Here is an 11269-nt window from a genome sequence, read left to right on the forward strand (position 1 = left end):
GTACGATTGCGGATAGAATAGCTTTCTATTTCACAGTGGTTTCTATAGAAGACTACGAAGAAACATATTACCATCAGCGTTCCTGCACTCGTCTCTCCACATAATGCAACATCTATACAAACGTCACTTTCTGCATGGTTATATCTTTCAAAACGTGTTGTCTTCCTTCTGTTCAGAGCTTGGCATTTTCTCATGAGATTTCTGTTTAGCTGCACTCATCTCTGATTTTCTTTTATTTTTTGGCTGCTTTCATAGAAAAATTGTGTGCTCTCTGTAAAGCATCTGTTCTTGCTGTATTGTTCTCATTATGAAGCTCTTCTTCCCGTGTTTTTTTTGTTTTTTTAGAGCGAAGGTCTTAGGCGCCCGTTTTTGCGGCAACCGTCAGCGTCGACGTAACCGAGCGAACACGCACATTGAATGATGAAAAAAGCGAACGCGGAGCACAGCGGGGAATGAAAGACGTGAGGGGAAAAGTGGAGCAGGAGGGTATGATGGAAACGTGAGAAGAAAATCGTAGTGCGGCGATGATGCCTACGAGATGGCGCCAGGGTAGCGCGCGTCGTCTGGGAGCTCTGTTTGCGGCGGCTTCTGTGAATGGCGCCCACGCTTCACAGGCGCGCTGACTCTCGGGATCTCCAGTATGAACAGTCCAATCGAACGCTCTCCTCATTTAGATGAGGTCACCTTCGTTTGTTTTCATAGCGAATAGCAGTGCCTGCCTTCGAAGGGTTCTCTTATGTAACTGACTGACAAGAGCCACGGAGGGCGTAGAGCGAGGCATTCGCGCCACAGTTCGCCCCGCTTTCAACGTACCACACGAGACAGATTGGCCGCGCCAGCCAATATATCGCGAAATGAAAGCACCTATCGAGCTGCGCTAAAATGTGGCGTTTCGGAGTATCGTAATCATGGCTGAACGTTTTTCTTCTTTTCTCTTTTTTCCAGATGTTTGGTTGTAGCTGTTTTACATTTCTATTTATTGTTTTCTTTTTGGACGTGCACGCAGCTTTTAGTACTGTTCCTGGGCACAAAAATTATTTATGGATTGAATAATATTACTATTTTATATAATAATATCTAGTGGCGTACTGATTGCTGTTGACAGTTCGCTGAGATGTTATAGGCGCAACGACAGATAAAGGGTACAGGAGTTCATTTGGCTTGAAGGCAGCGTAGCGCACTGTGAAGATTTTTAATCGGAACTTTCCATGTACCACCGAATATTTCTCCTGTCTTGTTTGATGAGGTCATGTCTTCTATTGAAAGTGTCTTCCCATAGCATGCACAGAGTAATCCTACTTGGTGATTTTAGGACACCTGGAATCGATTGGAACACGCTTAGGTATTCACATTAGAGACACTACACACAGAACAAATGCAGCGTGTTGCTAAACTTTCTTTGCTTTTGCTCGCTTCAGCAATATAATTTTATAGCCAATTACTGTGGCAACATCTTATACCTTTGCCTCTCGAATGCTCAAGTTATAGATGTTTCTTGTTCTGACATTTCCCTTGTGCGTCCCTATAAATTTCAAACGTGACTAAAGATAACTGCTCTAAGTCATCCCTAAGGGCGGAGCTCCTCCAGTGTCATTAAATATGAATCATTTTGTTTCGCTCCCAAACATGGTGATTATGTTGGTTTATGTGATTTCTTGTGCGCCACCGATTAGTCCCTGGTTACAGACAAAACCAAAGTTGATGACCAAGTAAATCAATTTGAGAAGCTTGTTTTGAGCACTATGCTCGAAGAAATTCCACAGCACAGTCCTAAACGCTCTAAATATCCCCACTGGCTCCCATCTGAACTTATATGCCCTAAAGTATAAAGTTCGTCCACCCGGTAAATCCAGAAGTCCTGTGCCTAACGATTCAAGAGAGCTATTCCGCTTTTTTTGAACTCTTTGCCAAGGCTTTTATAAACGGGATAACGAATCAGATATTTCATTCTTAGAAACGAACGACTCCGACAGGTCGGCGTAGTTGTGAAAGTATATCTGCAAGTACTCTAGTAAACGTGGAGAGTGTTTTCGCCTGCTTGACTTTAGAGGAGTAGAAGTCCACAGTCTTGCATTCTTTTACTGCCTATTTCTCATCCTTATAGAAAGCTTTAGGTTTCATCGCTGTTGTCAGTCAGCAGCACAAGGCGGTTGCTACATCTAGTGCTGTGGTGTTGGTGAAAAGGTCATCTGTGAATGCCTTAAGTAATTGAAGCCTTATGCGGCCCTGATGGCATCCCCTACGCAATCCTAAAAGCATACGGCTGTAGTTTTGGCCCAGTATGCCAAGGTAATCGCACAGACGTTCTGCTTCTTCTCAAGCTCCTTCACGGTATCCTTAAACTACGCCGAAATCCTCAGTTTCATGATGTTTTGTATTTCGTGCAAGATCACCAGAGAACATATATCTTTCCATGTTCCTGCCTGTCATCACCAACACTCAAGCATCCACAGAATAGAGTCGTCCTGATAATCGTTTATTTTCATGATCTTGATATTTTTCATATTTCGCTGTTATTACTGTATTCCGAGCTTTGTCTTGTGTCTTTGTTTCACATATGGTTTAACTGTAGTTCTCCTGCTTTTTATTTTGCCTTCACCTTGCGCCTTGTTGTATGTACTCTTTTCTTTTCAAGATTGTTCTTCTTATTCATGCTTTTACTTATATCCTTCTGCCGTTATTCTTTCTATCTTTTTAAGAATGCGTACGTCAGCACTTAGACCTTATGGTTGTTTCTGAGCAAGATAAATAAATGATTGATTGATTGATTGATTGATTGATTGATTGATTATTTGAAATACTTGAAGGATGCGAAGTTTCAGATAAGGGATTCTATCGAACTAAGGAAAGTACTTGAAAAGCCTATTGATTCCGAAACGATGTATTAAACAGATATGATATGCAGAAGTGACTACATGACAAATTTCTTAATTTTAGTATAACTAAACAAAGACTTTCTCAAATAGCACGTTTCCACACATTGCACAGAAGTACTTGATGCCGAGAAAATGTCAGAAACAATATTTGGACAGTATTAAAATTTAGCTAATATGATTTTTAACTCAGCATATGACTTCATATGGCCTTTTACGAAGTAAACTACATCCGCATGGAGCGAGTTTTGAAGCTAGCCCCATTTTTCGGATAAGGCTGTCAAACTTGCGATAAAAATGCACTGATTTTCCAAGTGGTTTTGAATTAAAACTGCTTTTTGTACTATGATGCTCGAAAAAAAAAAAAAGCTGCTGTACCATTGTGCTTTGTCACGCATTTTGTGCACATAAATGTGTAATATGGTACTATCATCAGTATGTGTTTTAAGTACATTGCCTTGCGAACTCACCGGTCAGAGTTTCTAAATTGCAACATCTGGCATCAACAAATTAGTTTAAGAGTTAGTTAGCAAAGGTATGATGATTTGTCGATTTTGTATTTATTTTTGTCGTCCAAATAATCTCTACCTCTTAGAGTAGTCCCGCTCAGCAAGTAGATTTTTACTATCTGCCACACACGTTTCTGAAAATTTCGGGGAACACTAACTAAAAGAATTTATAATGTATGGATTAGAATGAATTTTTCGTAGTTGAACGTAGCGTCTCTAAAGCCCCAAAAGTACATTTTAGAAAGGCTCTTTTCAAAAACAGGCAGAATAGTGTCAGACAATGCCAGTCTACACGAAGCAATCTGTGTATGCGTAGTGACAGAGTGGTTTTGCGCTGTTAAATGAAGGTTCGTGATACTGTGAACGTGAGCCCACTGGTTCGAAACGAGAACCAGCTTGTTTTATTGTTTCTGAAGCTTCATTAAATATTGTAGAGAATGATATGTTGTCGGACTTATTGCCACTTGTTCAAGGAGTCTAAGGACACAATGCAGTGTTATGAAACAATCCTTGAGAATGACACATACATACGCATGTCAGAGGCGCTACTAACTACTACTTTATTCGAAATGGCGCAGGTTACTGACAATATAGTTTACCGAATGCGGAGATTCGACAAACCTAACAGGCACAATGCAACAGGTTTTCATCAAAATCAGCAACATTATTTGAAAGATTTCATGGAATCAAAGAAGTTATGCTGTGCTTCGCAATTGGGTCATGCAGGGCGTTTCTTTTTTACTGTAAAATTTTTTTATCGGAAGTTTATGAGCGTAGGGAACGTGACGCCTTAGCTGAGCGCATTATAGGAGAGGTGTATATACTTTGTACATAATAACGTGTTTCAAAAGACCACTTAGGAAATATTCCCTATCAACTTCCCTATTGGAGCCTCGAGGACAGTTTTTATACAAGCACCATTAACTAAGTGCGTGATGGTGTAAATATCTCTTCGCGCTCTGTTTTCATTGCAGAGAAGCGTCTTTATCTGCTGACATCAGCAGCAAAGTTTGCAAGACGTTGCCGAAGAATTGTAGATCAGGTGCTGGCGCAACCTGAAATTAAATGCCTGCATTGGATTGCATCCCATATGCTTACGTTTTGAATCGAAGCACCGTTGCCACGGTCTCAAACTGTGCCATTGGAACCATTTGCTTTTTATTTTCTCTGACTGCATACTTAGGAGTGAACGTTTAGTGCACGATTCTGGGCTACATAAGTAGCTGTAGTGTGTTAATAATCTTTGAACTGATAATTGGGGGCATGGCTCATCATCCAAGCAGTAGATATTGTGCGAAAAGCTTGTGTAACGTATACATAGCTATGGCTTTCTAGAGCATGACTAACAGGAATAATTAGAAAGACGACACTTCATTTCTGTTGAAAGATGGGCTCTTTTATTCAGTCTGCAGTAAATGAGATTATCCTGTTTATTCGCCTATTTTATCGCGTTGCAAAATTTGTTTAAATAATTTATTTTCCAGGAAATCGCAGAAAGTATCTGGAAGCAGAGAGAAAAACGCATGTGGTTAGAACTCGTGCGTACAAATTCGAAAGAGGAAGCGACATGTAATAGATTTTTATCCTAAACATGCCAACAATAATTAGCTGAATTAAAAATATCGGTTACAATGTTTCATTAGCTGAAATGGGTTTCACAATGGTCTTAAAATTTCACAGAAATTCTATGGCTTAAGATTTCGGAGACTCCTCAAAACCGAGTAAAAGAATTTAATTTTGGCAAGGTCATAATATTAAAAGGAGGGTACGAATACGGTTGTGTATGGAACACCCACTCACATTTAGCTTCTATGGGATGGCCAGGAACGGTCCCATTGGTTTGTTATTGCCTTGCGGCTGATTGGCTAGAAAGTAAGGAAAGAAGTCAAAGGCGTTATTTGGCCTTGGGGAAAAATATTGTTGCGCTTGTTTTTTAGGTTAGCGTAAGAACAAGCTTTTTTTTCATTTCATCGCAACATGACCAAAAAGAAAATATAAGAAACATCAAGGATTGAAGAAAAAATGCGGATGCGGTATTCGAGCGAAGGTTACTGGCCTCTATGAGGAACCTGAATTCCGTCACAGCCTAGCTATATGAATGAAAATCAAATGTTCTTTTTATTGCATGGGGCAGACAGAGGCCGCATTTAGCCCTTAAGTTCCGACTTGTGTGATAACTGCAATGCTTTATGTGTCTGTTTATGGTACCAAACATTTAAAAACTCTTATTACTACGATTGATTTCGCCAGGATATTTTTTGAATGTACAACCTAAAACGCAGCTGAGGTCTCAAGTAAGCTACTTCTTGCTGGGCTTTGCTCGTTAGGATACCTCTAGGTGAAGTTTATACAAACAGATGTCCCATATTTTTGCATGAATATATGTTGCAGTGAAAAGAGTAAGCGAGAAGATTTATATTTATAAGCGATAACACATATAGTCGCAGTAGTATTCATGACGGCCTTGATCATCCGAGTAGCAAGCAGCCGAACGTAATCTTCCTCTTCCCCACCTGTACTGCATACCCCACATCTTGCTGAGGTGTAAGCACAAAATGCAAATAAGAGTGTGACAATGTCTTTCGGGACTAGCTAAGAGCCTAATGTTTAACTATGCTATGAGATTGGAGAAAATGATTCCGAATACATGAATTTGAAGATGTAATTTTAAATCGCAAGTGAATGTATATTGGTAAGCTAACCACAATGCTAACAGGCGTAAGCCTGGAACTCAATAGAAATGGCATGTGCAGAAGCATCACAGTATTTCATGCGCGTGTGCGGAAGGAAAGTGGAGACAGGAGAACCTATTGTGTCGCTTACAAGCTATTCAGTACTTGCAAACTCACACGCATGAATTAAAACTGGCGCCTTGTGAAGTTGGGTTTACTATTTGTGTTAGTTGAGGCGAATATGCTCGAACTCAAACATGTTGCGAGGCGACGGGCGCTGCATCGCATAAGATGTCATAAACACATTTTTTTTGTAAGGCTCTCATTATACGGGTAATTTGATTGCGTAAAATAGTATAACTGCATTGATTCACATTATACGCCTGAACGCAGTGCAAAGAATTAGAGATAGGGCTACGTCAGCATTGTAAAATTGGTGCTCAGTATTCTGTCGTGGTCACGTGTGATTGAAGAGCGGTAAGTTTATTTCGACAAGCGTTACAACTTGCGTTGCTGGTGTTTAGGTAAGCGGTAATGTTGAGGAATAGTTATGTTGCTTTGGGGGGGGGGGGTGAAATCATGCTCAGCTTTTACAGGATGCAACATACTGCAGTACCAATGTAAATAGTGCGAAAAGAGAAATTCGCGTCTCACTCGTTGTCGGCATTGAATGTGTTCCTCACTGTCCCACACCAAAACACCCGCCTAATAACGCGTCGGGAGAATGTCAAATGAGGTATTAAATAAAAGAATTCTTCGCATTAGCATGCTGCTCACCGAAGAAACTTGGCTGATTAAAAGGGATTTACGGCTTTCATTAAAAAGTCTTACCTGGCGCTGCTAGCACGGGCAGCTCTAGCAGCTCCTGCAGCTGGACGGCTACTTCTTGCTGCGCCCTGTCCAGCGGAAGAACCGGCAGAAGACGAAGAGGCTCCAAAGCTTCCAAAACTTTGAGGGCCCCAGGAGAAACTCTGGCCAGGGTAGCCATAACCATGGCCACCGAGGCCGCCCCAGTAGCCGTTATCGCCGAAGTAGTCTCCGGGAGTACCGTAGAAGTATCCGCCAAGAGGAACGCCAGCTAAGCCAAAACCGTAGCCATCACCGAAGCCAAAGCCGTAGGGACCGTGTCCGTAATATGCTTGGCCATACGCTGGCCATACATAGTAGCTACCAGGGTACCATGCCCCAGCGACGACACCGCTGGGTAGGAGGCCTCCCGCTGCTGCTCCAGGCCGGCCAACTGAGGTTGCAGCGCTAGGACCAGCAGATCCGGGGCGGCCAGCGGGGGAAGCACCGGAAACAGTGGGGGATACTCCGCTAGGGCCACTAGGGAGACTGCCAGCGAAGGCACCGGGGAAACCGCTGGGGAAACTACCGCCAAGACCAACAGGGAATCCGCCAGCGCCGCTGGGTCCGGAGGGTCCACCGAAAACGTGAAAGCTTGAGCTTGGGCTGCCACCTTGTGGGCCGGCGCCGGCAGATCCAACAGGTCCTACAGGTCCGCCAAATCCGCCAAGTCCGACCGGTCCGCCAGCTCCAACAGGCCCGCCAAATCCGGCAGATCCGCCAAATCCGACAGGTCCGCCAAATGCGAAAGGTCCGCCAGCTCCGCCAGCGCCACCAGGCGCGCCAAATCCAGCAGGTGCGGCAGGTCCAGCAGGTCCGACGCTGCCACTAAGTCCGCTGGGTCTTGACGAACCGGTTGCGCCAGGCAAGTCGGTCTTCACGGCGGAACGTGGCCCAGCATACGCCAGGGAGGCTGCGATTCAGGTAAAATAGATTTGCAGCCCAATTATGGTGATTCTCCTCATATGTACTGCAGTTACACACACAGACACCGGCAGCTGATCATAGCAATATTGGAAGAAAGATTGCTCCCTAGGGAAACATACAGCCAACATTTAAAAAGCAGCCGCAAACGAAAAGCTTGAGCCTATCGTTTTTACTGTACTTTATTTCTTTTTTGCTTTTATTACGCGCAAAATCATTGTTCAGTATTAGGTATTAATTTTTTTTATTGTGTGCAAAGCTTTCTGGCATTATATGTGCTTTTAAAGTGCCAACTCCATGCAATGACTCTGTTATTTCCTCCCTGTATAACATGAGAAAGCTATAGATCTATCTGCTCGCGTGCACGTACTGGACTCGTTTCATGGGCGCTTTAGCTCCTTAGCGAATATTTTTTTAAACAATGCACCATGGCTACAATGAAAAGCGGGCTTGACAGATCTAATTGCTACGGGCAGCTCAGTAGAGCCTGATGTAAATTACTTAAACGAATCTACAGTAGGCCTAATTAAGAACCGGAGCAGAGCCGAAGACTTCAGATAGCGGAGCCATACCAAAGCGATAAACTGCCGCCTATCAGTAACACCACCCCTAAAATTATCAATATAATATGTGTGACTAGACACTCATTTTGGGCATCTACTTAAGGTAATTGCATTGAACTGCTCACAATGTAGCATCTGAAGTGGCCCTGTAGAAGTTGTAAGTCTGGAATTGTGATGGAGAAGAGGAGTCGGCCAGCTGAATCGCGAACGCTACACCAAAGGGACTGACGGCGATGTTAGGAGAAAGCGTGCATGCTCGAAGATGCTGCTCTATTATCCGTTTTTACAAATCTCCTAGTGATTGGTGGATGTTTCTGGGCAAGTAAGTTGGCTGCCAGCAGGTGAACAGGATGGAGCGGAGGAAAATAATAGCTAGGGGCACCCGAGGAGCTCCTTGAAGCAGCGTCTTTTGAAGCGACAGCACCTTTCGAGAGCGGTTTTTGTGCAACATTAGAGAATTTCGAAAGCGTTTCTGGATCGGAGATTTCTGTTTCGGGGATGCTCTCACTACTTGCCATCATAGCTGCATAAGCCGCAATCTGCGACAATAGCAGCCCTAATCTTTAATATCTGAATATTCTAAATAACAGCAGAAATATTCCAGAAACTACAGTTCAGGCATTTAATGCAGAACGTAGCAAAAATAATTAAAGGAAGAAGAAGAAATGAAAGCCTATTGTTTGGTGTATCTGGGAATAATTCACATTAGGAATGCATTTGTTTATGATTGTTCATATTAATATGTCTGCATTTGCTTCCTAACTTATATGGCGTCATATAATACTACCTACCTGTAACAACGCATCCATCGATATATAGTAAAAAACAACAATATTGCTTTTAGCAGAGTTTTTTCTTCTGAACTGAGCGCTGATATGACGGGTTCGCTGGTGTGTAGAAAGCGTTGCATGAGATAGTGCATACTTTGGGCTATGGTTGAATGGGTACACGTTCCTAGCAAAATGATCTGGTTTGCTTCAGTATTCACAGCTTGTGAATCCATTCTGTTCCCAGTACTCTTTTAGGATTTCGAGCAGCCCAAAAAGAGGGACTAAAGTCAAAAGACAGGTTCACCAAATTTGTGTTCTGCGCTTTGGTAAATGCTAACAGCCTTTAACAAATTACCAAAATGCAATATGCCAATCTTGCTCCACCTAATATTTCTGTTTATACAACTCTAGTTTAACCTGCTCTAAAGGAGAGATTGCACTGGCCACACGGAAGCCTTACTTTGAGCTGTGTACTTAACAAAAGTCCTGAAGGTCAGAGTCCGGAATTAATTGAAAACGAAGTACTGGTGGGGACGCCACCGTGCTCTTCACACACTAGCTCTGATTACACTGATGGCTCTAAAACAAAAGATCACGTGGGTGTGGGGGCCGTTACGGAAAATTGGGAAACAAGTATTCGATTACCACAACAAGCCTCTGTCTACACAGCCGAAGTATACGCCATATGGACTGTAGGTAAAGAGAGCATAGCTGACAAACACGAAAACACAGTAATATACACTGATTCATCAAGCACACTGAAGGCTCTACACGCGAAATCCGAATGTGAACCCCTGATAGCCGATATTTTAAACATGGTAACATTAAACAAATACGGCCGGTCAATTAGGTTTTGCTGGGTACCAAGCCATGTCGGTATACCGTGAAATGAAGCAGCGGATAGGTGTACATCAATGGCAGCGCGCAAATACGTAACAAACACGGCGCATCCATATCGGGATAGTATCACGGCGATTAGGAAGGCCTTGACGGCCAAATGGCAACAGGCATGGGACCATTGCTTAAGCAACAAGCTACATCTTACTAAACCCGTAATTGGTGAGTGGAAGTCGTGCACTCACCAGCAACGGTTCTATGAGGTGATCCTGTGCCGACTTCGGATTGAACACACAAATTTAACACACAACTTTCTTCTCCGAAAAGAAAACCCGCCGACTTGCGAAAAATGCAATCAACCCCTTACAGTAATACATATCCTTATAACATGTCCACAGTTTGAAACCCAGCGGCGGAAGCTTTTATACAACCTGTATAATTTAAACACACCTTTACACCCTGCCCCATTACTGGTAGATGACCCGCTAGTGCCATTTACTAACCTGTTCCACTTTTTAGAGACAACTGGTTATTTACACGAACTATAATGCAATGCAGGTTTGCCTGCTCTAACCTTGCGTTTCCTTTTGTCTTGTGACTGGCGCAGCATGGCCTTAGTTGCCTTTGTGCCATTAATCCCCAACTAACTAACTAACTAACTAGCTTCTGCTGATATATCTATCTATCTATCTATCTATATATATATATATATATATATATATATATATATATATATATATATATATATATATATATATATATTCAGAATCCATATATATATCCATATATATGGATTCTGATTCTGAAGTGGATTCTATATATATATATATATACAATGCATTCACAGTCTATCACGGAGTCAACCTGGCGATGTTTTGTTAGCTTTCCCTGCACAAAAACGGTTCAAATTCTCGACAGTACCATCGAATTCTTGACATCGCCGTGACGTCGTTAGCCTTGCGACTAATCCGGGATATTCAATAATTGGAGGTGAGCCTGCATTTTACTGGGCGAAAATTCACCAATGCTTTCCTGAAGGAAAAGGACGTAGGGCATTTAAGAAATTATCCACTAATGTAAACGGCAGCTTGCATATTGATCTGTGTCGTTGATGCTTTAGTTTCTAAAATGCAATTTCAAACAAAGAAACAAAAATTGCAGTTTCTCACCAGCAGACAAGAGCGCGATGGCAACGAAGGTCTTCATGACGGCTGTTTCCTGCGGTGGCTCTGGTTAGACGACCTGCAGAAGTGCGAATTTCGGACTACAGCACTG

The 11269-nt window shown here is 42.5% G+C and overlaps 1 protein-coding gene across 1 annotated transcript; it reads right to left on the minus strand.

Annotated features, from left to right (window-relative positions):
- Window positions 1-4756: 4756 nt before the first annotated feature.
- Window positions 4757-11269, minus strand: LOC129382478 (uncharacterized). The gene is made up of 4 exons (XM_055066499.2): window positions 11164-11269; window positions 6886-7813; window positions 5183-5247; window positions 4757-4883 (listed from the first exon to the last, which is right to left on the minus strand). The coding sequence occupies exons 1-3, from the start codon at window positions 11198-11200 to the stop codon at window positions 5226-5228; spliced, it is 987 nt and encodes a 328-aa protein (XP_054922474.1). The 5' UTR covers window positions 11201-11269; the 3' UTR covers window positions 4757-4883; window positions 5183-5225.

Source organism: Dermacentor andersoni, chromosome 6 (genome assembly GCF_023375885.2).
Source record: "Dermacentor andersoni chromosome 6, qqDerAnde1_hic_scaffold, whole genome shotgun sequence".
NCBI classification, from domain to species: domain Eukaryota; kingdom Metazoa; phylum Arthropoda; class Arachnida; order Ixodida; family Ixodidae; genus Dermacentor; species Dermacentor andersoni.

Excerpts from the sequence above, each read along its gene's own strand:
- LOC129382478 (XM_055066499.2), bottom strand. The coding sequence starts at position 11,200 with ATGAAGACCTTCGTTGCCATCGCGCTCTTGTCTGCTG. Across the intron at positions 7,814-11,163 it reads CATCGCGCTCTTGTCTGCTG|CCTCCCTGGCGTATGCTGGG; the intron begins GTGAGAAACTGC and ends CCTGAATCGCAG. Across the intron at positions 5,248-6,885 it reads GCCCGTGCTAGCAGCGCCAG|CCAATCAGCCGCAAGGCAAT; the intron begins GTAAGACTTTTT and ends CTTACTTTCTAG.